The 25,916-nt window shown below is 40.6% G+C and overlaps 1 protein-coding gene across 1 annotated transcript in view; it reads left to right on the forward strand.

The window, feature by feature from the left end:
- Nucleotides 1-25,771, forward strand: part of LOC111870880 (CREB-binding protein) — a gene marked incomplete in the record, with an annotated part of 110,653 nt that extends 84,882 nt beyond the window's left edge. The window contains 12 exon segments of the mRNA XM_033754038.1: nt 1,310-1,444; nt 1,551-1,766; nt 3,482-3,742; nt 6,502-6,667; nt 7,254-7,427; nt 8,234-8,467; nt 12,206-12,436; nt 15,366-15,485; nt 16,427-16,633; nt 17,933-18,265; nt 19,715-19,893; nt 21,448-25,771. Of these exon segments, the coding sequence (XP_033609929.1) occupies nt 1,310-1,444; nt 1,551-1,766; nt 3,482-3,742; nt 6,502-6,667; nt 7,254-7,427; nt 8,234-8,467; nt 12,206-12,436; nt 15,366-15,485; nt 16,427-16,633; nt 17,933-18,265; nt 19,715-19,893; nt 21,448-22,849 (3,658 nt within the window).
- Between the last annotated feature and the right edge of the window lie 145 nt (nt 25,772-25,916).

Raw genomic sequence — 25,916 nt, forward strand, 5'->3', positions numbered from 1 at the left:
GTCATTAATTCCAAGGGCAGTAGTCGTCCGAAGAAAGAGGAAAGCCCTCTGTGTTCTGTTTATATTCCATATGTGAAGGGTGTTTCTGAAAAGTTTAAACGGATAGGTAATCGGTATAATATTAGGACCATCTTCCGTACGAAACACACACTTAGGAACTGCCTTATGAAAACTAGACCGAAAAGAGATCCGCAACTGATGGCACGGTGCGTCTATAGCATTCCCTGTGAATGTGGCAGAAGGTACATTGGCGAAACAGGCAGACCTCTGGCCGTGCGGCTCCGGGAACATAGGCATAACCTAAAAGAAGGTCTTCTAGAAAAATCTAAAGTAGCCCAACATGCCTATGAAGAGGGACATAGGGTAGGCTGGGATGAAGCTAAGATTTTGGATATTGAAAGCCACATCAGCTATAGGAAATACTAGGAAGCGGCCCATATGGCATGCTTGGCCAACCCAATTAGCCAACACAGTTTGGACTTTTCTCCCATTTGGATCCTCATTATCAGCAATGAAGTCACCAATTCACATAGAAGATCTGTATGACGTGATATATGCTTTTATTCATTTCTATTAAGTTCTAAATTAGATAGACGTTATTTACTCCATTGTTGACGCTAGTTAGACACTATTAGTTTTTGTTACTAGTTCTTCTTTTTATTCCATGCCGTGGGGTCATGGACTTGGTTATGAGTTTGGTTTCATGGCATAAATTTCTGCAGATCTATCTATCCTAGTTCCACGCTTGTATGTGTTTGCAACAATTTGTTATGAATATTTTTCTTATTAGCTCTCATGGACTTAGCCTGGTCTCAGGTATTTATAATCTTCATGTTTTGTGACATTGGTTTGTCCAGTGATTGAGGCTAGCTTTTTCTAACAGACCCAACAGAATAGGTGTTTTCCTTCACCTGAGGAGGGAAGCAGATCCACTTTCCTTCCCTAACTTCGTGTTTTTATTAGTTATCTTGGATAAAGTGGGAAAACCCAATATATCAGTGTGTTATACACCATCCTCAGAATCCTATAATAAGACTTGTCAGGTGATAGGTTACAGTGTGTGGAGCCGCCACACACTTTTCTTGGGCCATTATCTCCGTAACCGTTCAACTTTGGACACAGGTGTTTTGGGTTATATTGGCATACTTCAACATAAGGAACACCCTCCCGAAGTCTGGCACATTCATCCTGGGACAGCCTATATATATATATATATATATCATTCCCCCCATGCATGCTTCATGTTTGCCCATCTCATCCTTCAGTTGGTTACTTTGCATTAATGTATGTACTTAATCTAATCATACAGGGCAATAAAGAAGGACCAATTTAAGGAGATGAAAAATGATCATCTGGAATTGGAACCATTTGTAGAGTGTCAAGACTGTGGAAGGAAACTTCATCAAATCTGTGTTCTTCACATGGAGTCTATTTGGCCTCAGGGGTGAGTTAAGAGAAGCAAGATACATGTCATATTATTTATGTGTGTTTCTGTATAATTGTGTATGTGCTTTCACTTTTCTAATTTGATTGTAATTGCTTGATGACAGATTTGTGTGTGATAATTGCTTGAAGAAGAGAGGTGCAAAAAGAAAAGAGAACAAATTCAATGCAAAACGGTTACCCATAACAAAACTTGGGACGTATATTGAAACACGAGTCAATAACTTCCTTAAGAAGAAAGAGGCAGGTGCTGGCGAAGTGGCAATTCGGGTTGTTGCCAGTTCTGACAAGATCGTGGAAGTGAAGCCTGGCATGAGAAACAGGTTTGTGTGTGAGATTTGTAAAAAAAAAAAAATCCAAGGAAGAATAATTGGAATTGAAGTATGAAAAATACTTTTCACTTTATGATTTAGTCACGTTCTCGTGTTCATGTCAGTTTTGTAACAGTAAGCATCATAAAGAAAGCAGTCTTCTGGGATTTGGCACCGTGTATATGTGGTGTTAACCGACGTTTCGGAGGAACGTATCGCCTCCATCTTCAGGGTAGANCATACTTTGAACTAAGTGAAGATCATAAAATGGGCCATGTTCTACAGAACTAGTACTCTGTGCACATTTAATGAATTGCAGAGTTTTTGAAAGGAAGCAGTCTTGGCCTAATGTTTGGGTTCTGTCCCGGCATTTGCCAGGAAAGCTCTAGGATATTTATGAACAATGTCAGGCAGGATAGGCAGTGTCCCAACTTTGATACAGTCTGGGAAACCGTCAAATACAATTCAGAAGGTTGAGTGCCAACTTCTTTTGATTTTATTATATTGTGAATGAGAGAAAATTAAATATTACAGTCAGTTGTCAACATCATTATTTCTCTATTTATATTTTTGTTTATTTAGCTCATGCTGTATAGCAGTGGATAATAGGGTAAGAATGTCATGTCCTAATTTGAGGTACTATCCCAACATTGACCTGAAGTAGCTAACAATATACATGATAAACTTCAGTTAGGATAGTTGGAGTACCGGCCAAGATTCACGCCAGACACTTGCCAAATGCAAATCAGAAGTGTTAGTGCTTCAAGCTTCCTGATTTTGTTATATCGTGAATGAGGAAAAATGAAACTTCAGAGTTATGTGTCAGCATTTTTGTTGTTTGTTGTATGGTTTCTTTTTGCTCAGATTTTGTAGTGTAGAATGAAAGTGTCAGTGGTGAAAATGAATTTGAATTAGTGTGGAATGAAGTGGTCATTTTGTAAATTGAGCTGCTATAACAGCAGTTCCTGGAAGGGACTTAGGCTATCCGCAAGAGAACTTGATCTGCATAGTTGGTATTCCAGCCAATATCCAAACTGGTCACTACCAGACATAAGTCCAAAGTATCACCACTTCAGCCAATTTGCTCAAATTACAGAGTGATCCATCTGAGATGTTAGGAAAGTAAACTGTTGAATACAAAGTTAATGTACATATATCCGAGCAGTTTGCTTGAATATGAATGGAAGGATGTTCTTGTAAGGTGAATGGAGGGTTTGCAGGCGGTTCAGCCGCGTGGCAGTGCTAGCGGTCACACCGTGACAGTGCGTCTTATAGTATGCAAAATTTTCGAGTGTTAGAAGGACATGGCAAGCTTTTCGATGTCAGTACAATTCACTATGTCCATTCACGTCAGGACATTGTGAAATTGTGCATGTTCCTGGGAAATGGTCTGACTATACCTCACACAGGCAGAAGATGGAGAAAGACATTCGGCAAGCCATGATTCAGAGTCCACAGAAGTCACTGTGCTGCTTGTCAGCTGAGAGAAATGTACCATGCGCTATATGTCCGATGGTACATCAACTTGTTTCCGTACCACATACAGCGACTGCGGGCATTGACACTTTACTAAGTTTGTAATTATGTGTGAATTGACATGTTCTCAAAGATGTCTCGTATCCCAGTGAGTCATGAGTCATGGTAATTTCATCTGGAGTAGTATACACATACAGAAATTGTGGTAGTTATAAATTGTGTTGTTTACTTGTACTGTGTTCTCTGGCTAGGTTTGTGGAGCCCGGTGACCTGCCAGAACAGTTCCCGTATCGAGCAAAGGCACTCTTCGCATTCGAGGAGGTGGATGGTACTGATGTGTGTTTTTTTGGAATGCATGTCCAAGAATATGGGTCCGAGTGCCCTTGTCCAAACACTCGCCGCGTGTACATAGCTTATCTGGACTCGGTGCACTTCTTCCGCCCTCGACAGTTTCGTACTGCTGTCTACCATGAGATTCTTCTGGGTTATCTCGACTATGTTAAGCAGTTAGGGTAAGTTTGATGCATTGTAGTTCCTTCTGTTTTTGCTAGGGAAGCTTTCTGTTAAGATAATGTAGAATTATTATCAATCGTAACAGAGGTAGCTAATAATACAAATTCCACTGTTAGTGCAACTATAATTTATTAATTTATGTTCTACTACATGTTTCGACCCTTATAGGGTCATCCTCAGGTGTTTTGATTTACACAATTTCATTACTGAATTGTAAAGTGTGGAGTTGCATGATATTGATTATTTCCATTTAGAATTTTTGTTATAATCAGGATGGGATCCAGTGGTGTGTCCTTGTGGACATGGTGTTTGCTCACTCATGGAGCTGAGCCCTTCTTGAGAAGCCGCCAATTGTGCAGCTACGTAGTAACTTCCCATTTTATGGAAACTGAAGGTTCATTACCATGTTCACAAGAACCCTCCACTGATCCCTATCCTGAGGCAAAGTGATCCAGTCCATACCATCCCATCCTCTCTGTCATCCATTTTAATATTGTACACCCACCTATGTCTTGGTCTTTCTAATGGTCTCTTTCCTTGTGGCTTTCCCATGAATATCCAAATGCATTTCTCTTCTCCCCCGTTCATGCCATGCCCATCCCATCAGCATGAACTTGGTCATTCTGATTACACTTGGAGAAGAGCATGACTTATTAAGTTCCTGATTATGTAGTTTTCTCCAACCTCCTGTCACTTCATCTGTCTTCAGTCCAAGAAAGATGAAATGATGGGAGGCTGGAGAAAACTGCATAATGATGGTGGTTCTTTAAGAGGCATGCAGTTTCATGGCTAGAAAACCTGCTTTGTTGTTCTTAATACGGTCTGTGCACTGTGGAGTTATTTAGTTATGTTATGTGCAGGTTTAGGCCCATGTCATTCCATCCATCTTTATGCAAGCAAAACCTGAAAGACAGGCCTTCTGTGAAATTTGCTGATATATATCAAAACATTTGACTTTTAGTTAAAATTGATCTAAAATAATGGACACCTTAGATGAAGACCTTCATGTGTTTTTGTTCATACCTCTAGCATAACTCATTAAATATTTATAGAGGTGAGAAATGTGTTAGACTGAAGTTTAGACAATATGGAAAGCATTCTAGGTGCAGTAGACTTATCCATAAGTTATATGGTTCTCAGGACAACTGAACAAGAAGTGCTATGCTTTTTATGTATATATAATAACCTGTATGTTCAGTGATTTGTGGTGTAGAATAAGAAGAGTAAATAATCTCACACAAAGATTGCCAGAGTCTCTTTATTTTCTTTGATAATTAAAGTTTCCTCCCGATTTATAGGTCAATTAATGAACAGCTTTATGAATGTATATGTAATTAACACTTCGTGGACCAGATGCCTAGGCCTAGGCGTTTGGGTTTTAAACGTGGCAGACCGGTCGCCTAGATTTAGGCTTTTAGGACATGTTATCTTGCAACACACTATTCGTCGCTTTGGTGCCACGTGTCTGTAAAAGACTGCATAGCTGACCTTTGGAATGTTTGTTTTCCGAGTCAGCAACGTGACCACACTCTATTCCCCTCTCACTCTAAAGAAAAGTCCCTTTGTTCAAGTCAAAGCTTCTATGTGTGAGGCAAGATATTCTCAGTGTCAACATGGCTCAGAGACGAAAGCAGTTGAAGGCCGCACGAGCTCTCGGAGAAGAAGAAATCTGTGATTTGATCTCAGATGAGTTATCTGACTTGCCAACTGCTTCGTCTTATGATAGCGAGGGCAGTGTCAGTGGCAGTGGCCCCCAAAATATTGTGACCAGAAGAGAAAGTGAAAGTGACAGTGAGAGCTCCAATGAAAGTGCGAGTGCTAGCATTGCGGGAACAGCCACATGGGGTAAAGTGAACAAAACACCCACTTTGGGAAAGTTTACTGGTGATCCAGAGGTGAGACAAATGCCATCAGACCCTACACAAATGTCTGAAGTAGCTGAACTGTTTTTCGGAGATAGTTTCTTTGACATGTTGTGTCAGGAGACCAACAGATACTATCTCCTACACCGTGAGGCGTAAGACAGTACCTATAAGGTGTTGAAGTGGGTGGATGTCACTTCAACAGAAATGAAAAAATTTTTGGCAATAATCATTCTAATGGGGTTTACAAAGAGGGATAATTTGAAAGACTATTGGTCCACTGATCCAGAGGGGAATGTTTCCAGAAATATCACACTCTGAAGCACTTCTAGGAGCTCTGGTAAGTCTTCTCCAAAAATTTTAGTTCATAAAATTAATTAGGAGATTTTATATTAATTTTTAAAGTGAACAGTGCACAAGTTAGGGTAGTAGGTTTAAAAACGCTGGTCCCCAGGGTGATTTAAATATTTAAATCACCGGTCCGCGAAGTCTTAAAATGTGATTTTACTTAAGAGTGTAAGAACTTGAGCATATCTGAATAAATGTTCAAAATATCTGCTCTTATTACAAGAAGTACTTGAGCCTGCTTGTTACCATATCAGGACCGTGTCCTCCAACTGTGGTTTGCTGTTTGTTGTGTATTGTAAGTAACTTGTGTCAGATATGGTATGGTGTTTTCATCTCATATAAAGAATGTACAGACAGATGAACTAGGTTTCAGCTTCCAAAAGCCCCTTGTCTTTTTTGTACCATTAAGTGGATTTATATATATATACCGCTCCTAGTTAGGTTATGAATGCTAAATATGTGAAAATTTGCCTGTTTTACAGTATGATGTGATCGTACTGTGTGGTGTCCATTATGTTTGTTGATTTATGTACTAATATTAATTGCAGGTATACGATGGCACACATCTGGGCATGTCCCCCCTCGGAAGGAGATGACTATATCTTCCACTGCCACCCTGCTGAGCAGAAGATTCCTAAGCCGAAACGGCTACAGGAATGGTACAAAAAGATGCTTGACAAAGGCATCATCGAGAGGATAGTTCTTGATTACAAGGTATGAAATCTCATTTATGACAAAGTCAATAAAAAGTCCATCAAGTGTAACAATTTATAGGTCACTTCTTTATCACTTCTGCCTTACATGTTTCGGTTTAATAAAACCGTCATCAGAGGCACATAGTACAAGCATGAAAACACTGCCGTTGTTTAAGATGTACACAGTTATGTTTGCTGCGTGAACGCTGCTACAATACGTCGACGTGTAAAAGCACAACACTTGTTAGGATTGTTGAATGCACGTTCAATTCTCACATTCATCCGAAACTGCCCTCAAGTTNNTGGTTAAAATGATAACTTGTAGGATATTTTTATTATATAAGTTAAAGGTAAAGTTGTCCCTGTGCTCAAGTAGTACACCTTGGAAGTGTGGGGGATTGAAGGTGTAGCTCCATGCATTGTTAGTTAACCTTGGCAGTGGAGGTGTTGGGTCAGTTTTGTGCCCTGGCTGTTTCACACCCAATGCTATTGGGTAGGAAGCCTGGTGCTATGGAGAAAAGAGAAACTTCTCCCTGTATTCAAGTCCTGCAACTTTTAACATTCATGCAAAGTGAAACCCAAAACCTGTGATGTAATGATTTCAGGATATTCTCAAACAAGCGGTGGAGGATAAGTTAAGCTCCGCAGCGGAACTTCCATATTTCGAAGGTGACTTTTGGCCCAATGTCCTTGAAGAGAGCATCAAAGAGTTGGACCAGGAGGAGGAAGAAAAGAGGAAGCAAGCAGAGGCAGCTGAGGCAGCTGCTGCTGCAGCCAATGTGAGTTTAACATCCTTTATGCAAATACTTCCTCTTACTATTTTGTTTGGTTGTGTGGTATGTTAGAATAGTGTATTTGAGCAAATTTAATTAAATATGCGTTATATTACTGCAAATATGGTAATCCTTGTGTGAAGTGGCATATTAGGGACCTGATGTGAAACTGGCGGCCTATAGAATGATTATTTTGACTATGCACTGGCCATGAACACAGGCTGAGGAGCTTACTGCAGGGGATCACTTGTGGTTACTTGTGAAAAGTGTTAAGCAGCAACATGGGTGAAAATCTTCCGTCCTGCAATATGAAACATGCTAGAGTGAGGGGTTTTCATGCCATTTGCTCTGAACGTTTGACTGGCGATGGACATACCTGTCATCCAGATGTGGGGTACACTGCTTCAAGTTTTATGTCCTTACATTGTCACAGAGTTGTTGGTACTGGAATGTTTTATTAATGAATGCCGTAGTTGGTTCAGGCACTATGCTACAAGCCGGAAGGTCACAGGTTCGAGTCCCCAAGAGGTGTATTTTTTTTTTCACTTGACCTAATCCTTCCAGCTGCAATATGGCCCTGGGTTTGGCTTAGCCTCTCATAAAAATGAGTACCAGGAATCTTCCTGGGGGGGGTAAAGGGCAGCAGGCATGTATGACTGCAAGCTTACTTCCATATGTAACCAGCTTGTCTAGAGAAAATGTGGGAGCCTTGACGTCTCACGGCCTGTTACAGGATAGCGTTACCTTTTATGCCATTAAAAGGGTGGTGTTACTCTTAGTTAAATGTGTATGCGGTTTCTCTTTTTTCCTAGATCTTTTCGCTTCAGGAAGAAAGTGAAGCAGGGCCTGATGGTAAAAAGAATTGCCAGAAAAAAGCGAAGAAGTCAAACAAGTCAAAAGCAAATCAGCGTAAAAATAGTAAAAAGTCCAACACTCCTCAGACAGGCAATGATCTCTCAGCAAAGATTTTTGCTACAATGGAGAAGCACAAAGAAGTATTTTTTGTGATAAGGCTTCACTCAGCGCAGTCGGCTGCCAGCTTAGCGGTGAGTACTACATTGAGAGCTGTCATAATTCTTGTGTTAAGAATTGAAGCTTGTTATCCTTACTGTTATCAGCCTATAATTTGCTTGAGGGGTTCTTGATTCATTTGTGCTTATTACTGAAGACAAGTGTCTTTCCTGTGTTACGTGGGTAACTTATTCTGTGACTTCAGTTACTGTCTTTGGACTCCATAATTTAAGAACTGATAATTCCCCTTGCACTGAAGAGTCGTTTCACTCTTGGAACATGTTATCAGTAACAACTTGTTATTCACTGAAAGATGATCCGTAATTCTTTGTCATGGCATGGGATCACTTTGTGGAAATAGTGTTATATGCTTTGTCTTAGACTTTATCATGTGTAACTGCATGAATAAGAGCATAGGGCAGTATTTTGGGGATTTGTTTGAAGGTAATGTGGGATGTCGTTATATGAAGAGACGACCACTTGTTGAACTGTTCTGTAATATTTATTATAGTTGCTCGGTATACACAGACGAACTTGAGTTTGAAGAATTGAAAAATAATAACAGTAGTGAACTCTATAATCCCTTGAATGTTGTATTCAAATGCAACTCAGAACTAGAATTCTTCCAAGCCCAAGCCACATTGCGACTGATGGTCCGTCAGTCTGTCATGACCAGATTTTTTCTTTTTTTCTTATATGAGAGTTACTGTCCTGTTCATTTGAGGCGCCCTCTCTGACGAGAGGTTGGGTCTCATTTGTGTGTCAGTAAGTCCATTGTCACTATTTACATATATTTACAAATTTAGCTTGTGATTGGCTGGCACACGATCCACTGGGTGCTTCCCATAGTCACATATAGACCTTTCGCTGCCTAGCAACGGCTGAGTAAACAGCCAGTGCTAGGCAAAGCCTACAACAATACGGACACTGACATATTTTCTATAGGTCCGACTCTAGGTTATGTAAGAAGATACATTGAGTGGAAGTTCTACAATTCCAGTTCAGAGTTGCATTTCAGTACAGCGTTCAAGGTATTACAGAGTTCACTACTGTTATTATTTTTCAATTATTCAAACTCAAGTTCGTCTGTGTATACTGAGCAACTATAATAAATATTATAGAATAGTTTAGCAAGTTGTTGTCTCTTCATATGACGACATCTCGGAGCAACTCAGTTTTTTTAAATGTACATTTGAAAATGGAAAGTGAGCAAATAAAAAAAATAAGAATTTGTGTTGGACACCACAAAGGGTTGTATTTTACATCAGCATGTAATGAAATATACACTGTAGAAAGATTGAGGATCATTATTCCATATTTACATAACTACATTGCAGCCAACGATTTTAAGTTCTTGGAAAATATATAAACTGTGCATGAAAATTCAGCTTCTGTCCCCTGGATTTGAAGTATCTCTTCCCTTTCTGCTACCCTTCCCCCCACCTTTCCCTGGCCATCATGCTTTTTGAACTGAATCTGATTTAGTGACATACTAAAGACAGTTAATTGACATATTGAATGAAGAAGTTCACAGTTGTGGAAAGAAAAATTATTCAAGTGATATTTTGTAACAAACTCTGTGGTTTTAGTCCGCAAGTGAACTATACTGACCGAGCGACCACCGCTTGTAGGCGAAGTTAATGCCAACTTTAGCGGATCAAGGGTGTCGCGTGGTCAGTGCAACAAATCCCCACGGCCGTTAATTTCGGTTTTGTAGACAGGAGCCGCTATTTCCTTGAAATAGCTCCTCAGTTATCATCACGAAGCTGTGTGGACCCTGTTCCAGACCCACTACTTCTCAGAAAAAATCTTGTGCTAGGATTCGAACCCAGACCTCTGAATCTATAACCAGGAACTCTGACTACTAGACCACAGAGGCGGTCAGTATTTTGCGACAAGGAAGGGAAAAAACCATACATAATAATTTTGTAACATAGTAAAATCATCCAGTGTGAGCACGATCCGACAACTCCGCTTACTCTAGCAATAGTTCCGCTTCCTTCTGGAGAAGGATTCGGGTGTGATTCCCAGACCGGCAATAACAAAAGCAGTGGTCTTGACTCCTGCAGTGGAATTTAGATTCATTGTTCCTGTAAGAAAACATCTCTCCACTTCTCCATTTTGGGCCTACAAGTGCTTTCCTAGTAAGACTTGCACCTAGTTAATTTCTTTCTGATCTCTCCTTCAGTTCTTCACATTGTATGCAAATGTGACACAATTCTTGGATGCCGCTCAACCATTAACTCAAAATGGTCATATGGTATGGTTTGTAAGAGTGAAAATCTGCATATCAAAAGTCTTTAGTGCTTTCATGATTATTAAATTTTTGTTTAATAGGTATTGTTATTGTAAACACTATGAGGAAACTGTTTTCATAAAATGATTAAATTACATATAAATATTGTAACGTGTTTGCAATCCAGAAGAGTCACTTCTATGGAAACGCTAGAACAGACCGTTGCCTAGGAAGTAACAATAGCAACACTGTAATCCCAACAGTGAGCCGTTGGGTCGAAAACATCGACTCTCCACGGTTACGATGAATACACGCGTTCCCACAGAGACAACGCAATAACAATGGGTCATTGCATAGGAATCGCGGAACCAACAAAGCAACATTTCCACGGTTATAACAGAGGGTTCATTTGAATAGCAGCGGCCGAGGGGATAAATAGCCCAGCTTCGACGAAAAGCAGTCTGGAATCAACCGCCGAGGAAGTCAGTCTTGATCCAACTGCTGAAGAAGACAGTCCAGTATTGCCGAGATATTGTAAGCAGTAATTGTAACACTGCAAGAGCTAATGGTTGTAAAGTGTGTAAGGTGAGCGAGTGGAATAAATTCGCTATATCAAACACGGCATAAAGTTATTTGTAGCGTGACACACAAAACACGCTACACTGGTGTCAGAAGTGTTTTACGAACTTAAACACGCGACGAGTAAAACGAATTATTCTGCGCCTAGTGCTACCCTACGAAAGGAAAAATGGAACATGTGTTAGAGCTCTTGAAGTCTATGCAAGAAAAAGCAGACGCCAACCAGGCCAAGGCCGACGCCCGACATGAACAGGCGGAGGCCGATAGGATGGCCGAGAGGGAAGAAAGGAAGGCCCAGAGAGAGACTGACCGAAAAGAAATGAAAGAAGTGATGGAAAGGATGATGCAGTTCATAGTGGAGCACCAAGAAGTACCCGGACAAGATGCTATGGTGATGCCGGTCAAAGTACGCGTAAAAGAAACACCGAATACCTGCGATGAGACGTTGGCCTGCCAAGAGATGGAGACATGTCAAGAAGAGGGAAAGCTGACCTCAGTGGAAACTAAACCTGAGGCGACACAGAGAGAAGTCCCCGTAGCAGACACCACGATAATGCCGGTCGGAGAACCGAGGAAATGGTGTAGGGACCGAAAACTGGCTGCGGAGCGCCGCCGCCAGAAACCGAAAGATTTGCCGGGGGAAATTCATGGGCCCCACAAAGAATTGGCCATCGCTCACATAGGAACTAGCTGCCGCGTGGAAGTGGCGGCACGGCAGAAGAAAAACTGCAGGAAGACATCTGGAGGCTGTCTCCTCCATCCGCAACCTGAGGATGCGTCATGTCATGGTCACAAGGGACCCAACTAAAATGGCAGGGTTGCAGACAATTCTAATAAAAATAAATATGATTTTTGTGAGATTGATCCGTAATAAATTGAAATATATAGTCTGAATTAGCAGATGAAAATAGGAGTTCTTGTGTATTGCATTAATGTGGAGAATATTCTTTTTATACAGCCAATTCAAGATCCAGATCCATTCATCAATTGTGACCTGATGGATGGGCGTGATGCGTTCCTAACAATGGCACGTGAACGTCACTACGAATTCTCATCACTGCGGCGAGCCAAATTTTCATCTATGTCGATGCTGTATGAACTCCATAACCAAGGCCAGGACAGGTTCGTCTACACCTGTAACAATTGTAAGGGCCATGTGGAGACACGGTACCACTGCACAGTCTGTGATGTAAGTGTTGTTGTAGTTTACTATTGATATAAATAGATTAAAATCAGTTCTTCAGTAAATTTAATGAACATGTGGTTTGAAGTCTGTATTTATGATTTTGATTGTTTAAAAAATGGACAGTAACAGCGGATAAAGTTGACTGTACCAAGGTGGCCACGCATTCTGAGACTTGTACTGCCTTCAGCCACTCAGACATGGGTTTCAATCCCATTCAGAACATGGCTGTATGTCCATATTTCTTCTGGCAGTGTTTCCTTCTTATTATATGTAGAAGCCTTGTAATGGGTTATCTCCCATCCATGGAGTCCTACCATTGGTCCAGAACTTTATTTTGAACTGGAGCTGGAACAGGCCAGAGAACCTGATGTGTAAAAACTGACAAAGAAAATTAAAAATATATCGGTGTAAATTGAGTTGTACCCAGTATGTGAAATAAATGCTACTCCTATATTTTACACAGCCTGCTGAATAATCTGGAAGTTAGTTGACCCTGTAATATACGAGTGTAAGTCAAGTAAGTTACAAATGGATATAGATAGACCTTAAACAAATAAGAGTACTGGTTTGAAAAATGCTTTTATTTCTCAACATAATCTCCCTGTACATTGAGGCACTTGTCCCATCATTTCACAAGCCCCTGAAAACCAGCAGCATAAAATTCTGTGGGCTGCTGCCAGAACCAGATGGTGACTTCCCTTTGTACAGCATCATCATCGGGGAAAATGTTCAGCCGAAACATGACGTTTAAGAGGGCCGAACAAATGGAAGTTGCTTGGAACAAGACTCGTAACCTATGACAGTTCGGGCTAGCATAGCATGTCCTTCATTGTGGTAGCGATTGAGATGCTCTAATGCCAGACCCATTCTTCGTATTTTGTTTTGTGGGGTCAGCATGCAGGGCACCCATCGTGCACAGACTTTGTGAAAACCTAACCTGTCATGCATTATGAGGTAGGCCATGCCATATGAACAACCAATAGCAGTGGCTATAGTGTCTATAGTTACCCTTCCGTAAGGAAGTCAGCGCCTGGTTCCAACAGCAGCCCAAAGAATTTTATGCTGCTGGTTTTCAGGGGCTTGTGAAACGATGGGACAAGTGCCTCAATGTACAGGGAGATTATGTTCAGAAATAAGAGCATTTTTCAAATCAGTACTCGTTGTTTAAGTTCTATATCCATTTGTAACTTACTTATTGACTTACCTACATATCTCTGGGAGGGAGAAAAGCAGTGTGAATGCTTTCATAGTTATGATGTGTTGTATATGTGATATAATTCTCATACTGTGTGTTGAGTATTGTGGCTGAGTAGTTAGTGCCCATGCATGTATTTGAAGACTTTCTGGGTTTAGATCATAGCTCAGAATTGGTTATCCGTATTGGTTATTTTGTGGTTTTCCTAGACCTATAGACATGTGGGGATAGTACCCTGAAACAGGTCACGGCATCTGCTTCCCAATTTGTCATTCTCAGTCGCCCCTCCACCTAGTTCAGTGCTATAACTTACGCATGTGGGAAGGTATTATTAGGTAATCTAAAAAACAGATCATGAAAGGGAGTTCTGAAGAGCTTGAAGAAAATTTAAATCAGAATCAAAATTTCCAAGCTTCTGTAATTCCAGTGTTGACAACCATTGTAAAAGTTGAAATTTTAGTTGAGAGATTTAGGTTCATGCAGTAGTGAATATGAGGAGTTAGATCTTTGGGATGTGTGTGACATCGTGTTTGGTAGACATTGCATAGCATGTAAACTCATTAAGTTGTTACTATAGGATTCTGGCGATGGTGTATAACACACTGATATATTGGGTTTTTGGACTTTATCCATCGTCCTGGTTTTTAAGATAACTAATAAAAACACGACATTTCGGAAACTGGATCTGTTTCCGTCCTCAGGTGAAGGAAAAACCTATTCTGTTGGGTCCGTTAGAAAGAGCTAGCCTCAATCACTGGACAAATCGATGTCACAAAACATGAAGATTATAAACACCTGAGACTAGGCTAAGTCCATGAGAGCTAATAAGAAAAATATTCATAACAAATTTGGATCCCCATTATCAGCAATGAAGTCACCAATTCACAGAGAAGATCTGTATGACGTGATATATGCTTTTATCCATTTCTATTACGTTCTAAATTAGATAGACGTGATTTACTCCATTGTTGACACTAGTTAAGACACTATTAGTTTTTGTTACTAGTTCTTCTTTCTATTCCATACCGTGGGGTCATGGACCTGGTTATGAGTTCGGTTTCCTGGCATAAATTTCTACAGATATATCTATCGTAGTTCCACGCTTGTATGTGGTTGCAACAATTTGTTATGAATATTTTTCTTGTTAGCTCTCATGGACTTAGTCTGGTCTCAGGTGTTTATAATCTTCATGTTTTGTGACATTGGTTTGTCCAGTGATTGAGGCTAGCTTTTTCTAACGGACCCAACAGAATAGGGTTTTCCTTCACCTGAGGATGGATACAGATCCAGTTTCGGAAACAAGGAAGGATGTGAACACTGAGGCCGTGAACATCGATGTGAACGCCGAGGCCGAGGAAGCCATAGTAGTTAGTTATAGTTACATTCTGTAAAAGTTCAGTAAATCCAAATGCTATTGGAACCCCTTCTGTAGTCACACATGCAACAGTATATACAAGTGTTTCAGAGGAACCTGACGTGGCTGTTGTCATGGCCAAGAAGATTTGATCTTCAAGATTTTAGGGATTTTGTGCTTTTATTTTTACTTTCCTAGTGTTTGTCTGCATAATCTAGGACTTAAAAATGTCCCACAACAGAACTGCGTGTTTTTATCCCTTAGCAGTTATTTTTCATTTAACTTTCCCGCCTATTCAAAACCGAGATGGGTTTGCGATGTTACCAATTTCGATTATTCGTTGAAGTTTGCAAATGTTTATTGTTGTATCTCTCTTGTTGCAGGATTTCGATCTCTGTGTGCAGTGCTATGAAAAGGATGGTCATCCACATAAAATGGAGAAGCTGGGACTAGATTTGGATGATGGTTCATCCCCATCAGATCAGAAACAGGCTAATCCTCAGGTATGTATAATCAGTCCTCGTTCGCTACATTCTTCGGCTTTATGAAGTTATAAACATGTGTAATTGTACAATGTAAGCAGGTTTTCTTTTGCACACTTTCTAAGATCCTATGCATTATCATCACCCCATAATATTTATATTTTACATGTAGTTGTGGTATATACAGGAAACCTTCCATTGTTATTGATATTCTGTTTTGTTCTCACTGTATTCATAACTGTCACAATTGTTTCATTCAGAGTAATTCCTTGTGAATCTTTAATTGATAATGTGAGACATCAGTTTCAGTTTTTGATTAATGAATGCCCCCTGCGAAGCTTACAGTCCTTTCAGCGCTGATCTTAAGTTTAAAGAATCCTTCCTTGGGTTTGCGTGCTTCCAGTTTAGCTGTACAATCTTGGTCACATCACCGAGAAAGAAGAGATTTTATTTTCACATACATGGGAAGTTCAGAGGAAATTTGTTTTTTTTCCCCCCCCCATAATGTGGTATCTCTTCCGTGGAGTTAAAGGGTTATGAAGAACAAAATCCCAGCTCCCTTGACAGGAGCATATGTGGACCGTAAACCAACTTTAGTTACTATACTGACTGGATTATGGGCCAAAAGACCAGAGAATCAATATTTGATTTTTAGGTAGGATAGAGATTGTTCTCTTTCAACATCTCCATACCTGTCTGGGTTTTCACCCAGCCTCTTGTGCAGTGGGTGCCAGAGACTGGGTTAGAGCAGCCCTGTATGAACTTGACCACTTATCTCTTATGAATAGAAAGATGCAGCTCCTCACCTCATGCATATCCATGACATGCTGATTAATGAAGCACAGACACCTTTACATTTACTTTATTGTGTGTATATAAATCCTTTTTTGTGCTCAGCCATCCGAAGTGTTTCTTCTAAACTCGGTCCATTTCATTTATGAAATGTATTTTTGGGTTTATAGGAAGCAAGAAAGCTGTCAATTCAACGCTGCATACAGTCCCTGGTGCATGCTTGTCAGTGCCGTGATGCTAATTGTCGCTTACCGAGCTGTCAGAAAATGAAACGTGTTGTTCAGCACACAAAGATCTGCAAACGAAAAACAAATGGAGGTTGTCCAATCTGCAAGCAACTCATTGCCCTCTGTTGTTACCATGCCAAGCATTGCCAAGTAAGTATTGAGAGTATGAGAATTGTTATCATAATTTGACCCCGAAGATACAGAGAAGAGTCCCCGGTTTAACAGTTCCTATGGTCTCTGCCGGGGCTCGCTGTAGCGTAGTGGTTGGGGGGCTATGCTACAAGCCGGAAGGTCGTGGGTTCAAGTCTCAATGAGGTCATTGGATTTTTTTCAGTTGACCTAATCCTTCCAGCCACACTAGGCCCTAGGGTTTACTCGGCCTGTAACAGAAATGGCTACCAAGAATTAATTAAATCTCCTATGGAGTAAAGCACAGCTGGCATGTAAGGCTGACAACCTTACTGCCATCTTTGAGCTGATTGTCTAGATAATGTGGGAGCCTCAACGTCTCACAACCCTATGGGCCTTCACGGCCTCTTACAGGGATAGCTTGACCTCCCCCCCCCCTTATAATTTCTGTCTCATTGCCTGATGTAGACCTCTTTAGATTAGATCTGGATCTTTTGCAGCTAATTCTTCTCACTTGTTTTCCTGTCATTCTTCTCCCTTGCTCTATTCTTGCTTCTCCCATTCCCACCACCGGGTTTCTCGCCTTCTGAACATCACAGTCATCTCCGCTCTTTCGAGACAGATAAATTGGCTTGTTAAAGACTTTGTGTCTCACTTTCTGTTGGTCACCACATGACATACAGAACAACTCTTCCCTGCATCTTTCACAGTGCCATCACCTAATAATTGAATTGTTGTGTTTGGGGCGGGGATTAAAGGGGAAATACCATTATCCACCTGTGTGGTTATGCCATGAAGGAGTTAGAATTAACCCTTTGACGTGGTCATTTAAATTCCGCGGCCGCGGCTCCTGCNTAAAGTTTCACATTTGTAACAAAAATATTTGTGCTGCTCTTTTTTAGCAGCTCTATGTATAATTTTATTTTGGAGTTAGTGCAGTGTTATTTGCAGAAGGATATTTTGATCTGATGGTATTATTATATCTGATGTACTTCCATGTATGGTTTTCGACAGTTTAGTGTTTTGGTCTTCTGCCCCCCCCCTTCCCTCCAGAAATGCTAAAAGTGGATTTTGCTATGTGTAGAATAATAGTTGTTGTTTGCAGGGTACCATGTACTTTGAAAATTACTGCTTTCCGGGATGTGGCACCACGTCATCTGGTAGAAAGGTACCAACATTTCGAAGGAACCTGCAGCCTCATATCTATCTCTGTTCTGAAGATGGAGGCAGCAGGTTCCTCAGAAACATTTGTCCTTTATCCAGGTGAAATAACATCTCATTTCCGAGTGATTCACTGATCTGTATTTGTCACATTTGCAGGAAACAAAATGTCCTGTGCCATTCTGCTTGAATATCAAGCATAAACTAAAACAGCAGCAACTGCAACAGAGGTTACAGCAAGCTCAGCTGTTAAGACGCCGCATGGCAGTAATGAACACACGGTCCAATGTGCCATCTGGTGCTCTGCCAGGCAACTCAAATACAGGAGGACCAGGAGGTGTCCTGGCAGGTGGGGCAGTGGGACAGACTGGAGTAATGAGTGGCCAGCCAGGTGTAGGCAACATGGTGAGCCTCCAGACCCCGCACCAACCTGCTGGCAGCAAACCTGGCACGCAGACACCGCCTGCCAATGTACTGCAAGTTGTTAAGCAGGTCAGTCAAGAAAAGTATTTGCACAATTAAGATACCCATTTAACAAAACAGTGAGGAATTCTAGAAGAGTTTTGAAATTTTTAACTTTGAATTTGCATTTTGAATGTTATTTTACTGTTCAGTATTACCAATCTCTTTTTGGTACTAAATACATTTTTTTTGTAAATTGAAACTCTTATCTAAATTCTTGTACAGTGTAAAAGGTCAGGTGGACATATGAAGTCGTCTTACTTTGGAACTCGTGTGGAATTAGTTATGGGGAGAGTTGCACTGTTGTGGGTGTTTCTCCAAGTGTTAGGGTTTTGTCCTGCCAGATATTCTGTCAGTGCTGCTTATTCACTTTTACCACCACACCAGCAATACACACACATAGACAGACAGACAAAACCAATGTCTGATGTTTAACAATCCTCTGTTTGGACTTCACTTCTGGTACAGCATTTTGCTGGGAAATTTATAGTTTTACATTAGGTTGTGTACCGTTTTATAAAGAAATGTAATTTAGTTATATGTAAGGTGCAGTTTATTTGTCAGTTCTTTATTTTATGTCCTGTTTCTGCATGTTGATTTTACTTTTATAATTCCCCACTTGATTTGCATCATTGGGTTTAAAAAGGAAATTAACTGAGCATACCATATATTCTTTACACTTGTAGTTGATAAAATGTGGTCAGCTGTTTAGATAATGAAAGTCACGCTCATTGTTACATGTCCATCAGATGAATTTCCTCATTTCAGTGTTCAGTTCCACTGCTCCTCAGAAACCTTATGCTACGTTCCCACGGGGTGTGGATACGAAAGCGTGCAACGCTTTCGTACTTGCTTTCGTGAATTTGCAGGCGTGAACCCACCAGTCGTTGGTCGTGAGTAGTTCACACTGGCTGAAGTGTCCATGAAGACGTGATTCAGTTGATTGCGGAAAGCCAACCATGAACGAGCTCCTCATAGAAAGTTGTGCTGTTGTGAGTTCAGTTTTTGCTCCTATTTTAGCGCAGAGAATGAATCAGATGATGGAAATGAAAGGAAAACGGAAGAAAAGGCGATAGTGGGTTAGGAAGTGGATTCTAAAGAGGAAATTAGGGCCACATAATTTGGTTGACATGGAACTCAGAAATAGTTACCCAGATGATTTCAAGAACTTACTACGAGTGTCTGAAGACCAATTTGATTTCCTTCTGGAACACGTTTCCCTTTCTAGTAATTTTATGACCCGATCAGGTGTAGACATGGTAGAGGCAAACACGACTGAAAATCAAACATGTCTGATGTGAAGCGTGAGCCCTCACTCTTGCCTGTGACGTCATAAGAATTTCCATGATGCTTCGTTCACATGGGTCGTACTCACGAATACCTGCCTCACGCTAGCGTGTCACGCCCCATGGAAACGCGCCCTTATATGAGAGTTCCGCTGTACTTTTCTGTTTGTGCTAAATGATATTTTCATAATAGGTTCAGGAGGAAGCAGCGAGACAGCAAGCTCCTCACACTGGATATTCTGGCAAAGTCACTCCTTTGGGAGCCATTGGAGGACAGTCTCAGGTGATGCCACCCCCACAGATGCAGCGACCACCAGTGGGTCCCATTGGCCCGTCAAATCCGCATTTAATTCCAACCATAGACCAGTGGAGGTATGTTCATTGTATGTTGTAGGTTCCTGCGAACCATTGACATGGTGTCAAAGCCCAGAAGACTGTAATTTAAATGTTGCAGTGTATTTTATGGTCACCATTGTCTGCTGACCTTAAGTTTAAAAATGTTGCAAGAAAATAGCTCTGTTTGTGCCTCCATGTGTGGAGTGAGGGTGTCTTCTCAGATTTGTGTCAATTTTGCTCTTTTTGTGTGTGTGTGTTCATGTGCATGAGTGTGTATTCATTCACACATGTTCCAGGCTTTACCTCTTCAAACTGTTCTATCTACAGTGGCAATATTCCAGCCTGCTTTTGATGACGATTGCTGGGTAGCTAATTCATGTAATGCAGTAATTTCCCCTCCTTTTTGTGATGACATGAAACATATTTTACGTTGAAGGAAGAAGACAAATTACAAGTGTTTGAAATTAAAGTCTAGGGAAGGTATTTGGATCTAGATAGAGTGCAGTATAAAATTTTGCGATTTAGAATACATAGGAAGTATCCATTTTGAGACTCAGGTGGTGTAGTGTCCATGTTAATTGATGAATCTTGGGGAAATCTATTGTGAGGATATTGTGACATGTTTTGGAACATTCACTGTCTGTGGCCATTTACAATCTTGACGTCAGTTTGTCTTGTCCACCACTGCAGTCTTCTTGGCACTTGCAGTACCAGCACTGGTGGTTTCCCAACCATCAGCTGGGTGAGGACAGTATGTTAAGAATCTCAGAGCTGTTGGGGAGATGGTGAAATCAAGAAGTATCATGAAACTGTTAAATGCATAAGCTCTGTTCCTAGGCTTGGGTCACATGACTTATGGGATGCCCCCACTTTACGTAAAGGATGTGTTCAAAGAAAAAGTATCCATAACATGAGGTTCTGTAATGTAAATTGTATTTCATCAGTGACTGACATGTTATAAGTAGAGCTGCTTTCCTATGGAAATTTGTTCATTCAGCAGTTGTAATAAAACGGTAGTAGATACACAGACATTTTACTTAAATAGGGGTAGTGTGCTGCACAATCAAAAAAAAAAGATTGGGAATAGACTCATGATACTGGCTGCCCCCTGTTGTCACTGATACACATGCATAAGGAAGTAGTTGAAAACTTTGAACAGTAATTTAAAATGTTGCTAAAAAGAATGGTCAGATATTCTGCTTTAATGGCCTATTAGTATGCACCATAGCTGAGAAGAGGGAAGCAGGCATTTTTTTTTAATCCAAATTGATAGCCATTTATACTCTTCACATTAAAGACATGTGAACTGTGCCTCAGAGATATGCACTGTGATCATGAGAGAATGTCAGTATTGCAGTCATCTCCAACTAGTGCTGATCTCAAGATCTATACATCCACCCCCCATACTTCTTCATGGCATAGTGCTTAATTAGTTAAGCACATGTACAATTTGTTTTGCTTTTTACTTTGCTTTACTGACAGTTGTTCTAGAAACATCATGAATGTACCATGATTTTTCGTTTTGAGATAATCTTGAACAAAACTAATTCTAGAACGTGCAATCTGTTACTGTTCATATTTTTCCCATAGGTATGTTCCAAATGCAACACTGCAGAACACGGGCATGCGTCAGACTACACCACAAGCAATTCAGCAGCAGCAGCAGCAGCAACCACCACCACACCTTCAACCCACCCAGCCAAGCATGTTAACAGGCAGTCACATCAGTGGACCAATCCCTCCCATCAGTATCCGCCCACCGCCAACTAGTGGGGGCAGCATGCCTGGAGCTGCAGGACCTGCCCTGCAGAAACAGGCACTTCAGCAGCTCCTTCAGACGCTCAAATCACCTAATACACCAGAACAACAGCAACAGATCCTTCAGATATTAAAAAGCAACCCTCAGCTCATGGCTGCATTCATCAAGCAACGTCAGGTATACCAGAATCAACAGCAGCAAACTATCCAGCAGCAAGGCCAGGCAGGAGGTGGACACCAGCAGCAGCTCCAGCACATGATGTCCCCCCAGCAGCAACAGCTGCAGCAGCAGCAGCAGCAACAACAACAACAACAACAACAACAGCAGCAGCAGCAGCAAGGTCGCATGCAGATGCAGGCCATGCTTAATCAGCAGCAGCAACAGCAGCAGGGTTCTGTGCTGCCACAGCAAGGCCAGCAGATGATGCCACACCAGCAGTGGTACAAGCAGCAGCTGCTCAGCATGCAGCAGCGACAGCAGCAGCAACAACAGCAACAACAACAACAACAACAACCTGGTCCATTCCAGCAGCCGCCTGCTCCACCATATGTTCAGCAACAGAGACTTCCAACAGGCAGGCAGCAACAGCAACAGCAAGGGCATCTTGTCAGTTACTCTAGTGTTGGTTTTGAGCCTACACAGTATGTACAGCAGCCGGGTACAGTGGTGACACAGCAAGTGTTGCAGCAGCAGCAACCTGGACTGAAACCAACGCCACCACCTGTCCCATCACCCCAGGGGGCAGGTGCAGGAGCCATGATGATGGGCCCCCCTCCTGGAACAGGCACGGCTGCTGGCATATCCGTGCAGCAGCAGCAGCAATTAATGCAGGCTGTGAGATCCCCTCCTCCCATTCGGTCACCTCAGCCCAATCCGTCGCCGAGGCCTGTACCTTCTCCACGCAACCAGCCTGTACCCTCCCCGCGTGGTGGTGCAGGACCTGTTCCATCCCCACACCATCATCCCCCACCCCCACATGTGACACCTACTCATTCTCCTGCGCATCACCCACCTGACTTGGGCAGTAGTAGTGAAATGATGCTCTCACAGCTGTCAGGAGGTGGTGGAGGACAGCAACATGGAGCAGGGGCAGGTATGCCTCACCACCCCTCCCCTGCAGGTGCCCCACCTGGATCAGCGGGATCTAGTGGTCAGGGGCCCACATCTGGGGGAGGTGATCCCAGTGATATGACTCCTCAGGACAAGCTTTCCAAATACGTGGAACATTTGTAGTAGTGGAGGTGTGTATGTATATCTAAGTACTTAAATTATGGGAATTTTTTATGTGAATAATTCAGTACCTATTTTCCTCATTGCAGTTTTGTGCAGTGTTGGAAATTGAGGTGTGTCATTTAATATAAAAGTATTAAGAGATGAAGAGAGGGGAAGCCTCTGTACAAATTTTGTGTGGTGTGGAAACAAACTTCTAAATATTGTGTTCAAGGAAAATTGTAAAATTGACTTCATTTGTAATCCAGTTATGAACTTGTTTCCCTCCTGCGTCTCTTTATCTCGTGTGTTGAATGTTCATATATTTCAAGTGGTTTGGAGGAGACATTTAGGTGTGTGGTTGAGTAGATTACCATATTGATTGAGACGACTTACACTGCCGAAACCTTTTCTTCTTGTCTTCTACTGTGACGGTGACATAACACCTTTGTCACCATCTACATCGCCACCACTACCGCTACTATCACTCTTTACTTTTTTCTGCTATTATCCTCACCGTTATGATGACAACAGCTACTGTTACTTGTATTACTGCTACTGTGTCACTACCTTTTTCATGTAAATAGATGTGCAAATGATGCCAGTACCACTGAACATGCAAGGTGCCACTTACGGATGGGTGGGCCAGGGGAGAACTGACAGAAGAAGTTTAGTATCAAGGGAGGAGAAGCTGATTAACAACAATCCAAGTATTTGGCTTAGCAAGGCTGTGTATTTTGTGCAGACTTTGTGCAAAGTAGTGGTGAACGACTATAAATTAAAAGGAAATAAAATATGTTGTATATGAAAACTAAAAAATAATAGTGGTGCATCAGTTGACGTGCTGTTTGTTAATTTTATTTTACAAAATGTAACTCCATATACGAGACTAAGCGAAATGAACGTTCGTACAATGGAAACATTTAAGTGAATAGCTAAAAATGAAGTAATGTTCATTACATAAGGGATAATAGAACCAATCATTGTTAGCATTACAAACTCAATGGAATGCAACATTGAAATTATTTCTTATAAACTCAGTGTGCTCTTTTCTTTAAAGGTACACCTTGTTTACATTTATCATAATTTGAAGAGGAGAGACAAGCATTTGTATAGTTAGTTGATAATTAGCTTTGGAAGTTCAAAGTTGTATTGTAGGATGTAGAATTTTCCCCTCCCAGCCCCCTTGTCCAAGGTATTGTAATTTTTTTAACCAAGGCTGACAACCCATACTCATGAGAGTGACCTGTAGGTAGGTAGCTTCAGTGATTTTTTTTTAAACGATCAATGACATTGATTCAGTCCAAGGTTACAGTTTTAATCAAACCTTCCCTTCCCTTCATCTGCCCTTATAATGAGAGTGTAAATTCAAGTGCTGAAAGGAGAGATGTTTGGAAATGTAAAGTACTCATGGTTATTTAGAAATAATTTTTTTACCCCCTTACCTATGAGTAAGCTACACAAGCTATTTGAATATGAAAAATATATATACACACACAAAGGAATCAGTGATGGTTTTTCTTAACATTGTAAAACTTAAAAAATATGTCTTGCACTTTTTGGTTTCCTGTATGAAGTAATATAATTAATTAATACTATATATGAAAGATCTCAAGTACTTGTAAACTTTTTTATGAAGCTGAAGAAAGGAATTATTATTATTATTATTACTCTTTTTGCATATTCTTTTTTTCTCGGTGGGGCAAGGTTGTGATGTGTAGCAGGTGGTTTTATTGGGACAAAAGATGATTTTGGCAATTTCAATAAGAAAAAAAAAAAGTTATTCTGTAAATGAATGAATCAGGTTTCATTGAAATGGCAAGCAGCAGGCACTGTGCATGAATCAAACACACTGGCACCCTTACTGTTGCTCTGCGTTAGTATCTGGTGTGCAGTGTATTACATGTAAGGTGTAACTTGGAATGCAAACATTATGAAAATTGTCATGGTCTGAACCATGAAAATGTGCAAATAATTAGTTACGGTTGTGTACATTGAATTGTTAAATGTTTGTGGCAACTGTAGTTGGTAATGTTTTTTTATGTTTGTATTAATGAACCTCATTATTTATTAAAGAGCGATCAGGTGCTATGTAAGGGGTGATGTTCCTTTGCGCCCCAAGTTACACTCTACTGGCTTAGAGCAGTTGCATTGGGCACTGACAGAACTGTGAAATGCTTATAAATATTTGTTGGTGTTTCACCCATTATGAATGAAACTGTTTGGCATGAAACTAAAACAGGTGGCAAATTTGTTATATTTTGTTCCCAATACCCTCCATTTCATGTTTATGTATATTTAATAACAAAAAGAGCATTTACATTCCACCTCATGTCAGAATGTTGCCCCTGTTTTAGTTTTGAAAGTGCTGTATGGTGTACATGCAAAATGAGTGACCTTGTTTTTTTTTTATTATTATTTAATTTTTTTTTAATTCCCAATGTCTTTGACCCACCTGTGCAATACCTACAGAAAAGTACATTTCTTTTATTTATTACAAAACCATAAAAGTTAGTATCTTTAGTGTTTTAGTATTAATGGAGTATAATATTACTAAGCCATTATTTGAAGCGCTCAATGTACAGTTGTAAAGTGTTGACCAAACAAGAAGAAAAAACAACAAAAATTTAGCATACCAAACTTCAGTTTGTACATAACTGCAGAAAGAAAAATGTATCTTAAGTGAAAGATCATTTAAAAAAATGATTGCACATTTTCAAATTTTTTAAAAGGACAAAGGGGGAGTCATTGTGAGTTGGGCTAGGTCACTGTGCTGCATCTTGAACATGGTATTAATTTAACAAATCTGCGGCAAAGTGGGCGAGTCCAAATTGTAAAAAAAAAACATGAATTGCAAATAATTTACATATATGATTGCTGTCTTCTGTAGGTTTACGGTCAAAGAGCATTTGATGATTTTATAATAAATCTTCAAGAAATAAGATACCTCGTGGTTGATTTTGAGCATTCATGTCAGAAATCTCATTCTTCTGTTCCAGGTGAGTGAGGGTAACAGAAATCCATCATTAAACATGTTATATTAGTAAGACTGCAGACTATTTTGAGTGAGATGAATTAATATGGCTGATCT

This window comes from Cryptotermes secundus, unplaced genomic scaffold, assembly GCF_002891405.2.
Source record: "Cryptotermes secundus unplaced genomic scaffold, Csec_1.0 scaffold709, whole genome shotgun sequence".
Taxonomy (NCBI): Eukaryota; Metazoa; Arthropoda; class Insecta; order Blattodea; family Kalotermitidae; genus Cryptotermes; species Cryptotermes secundus.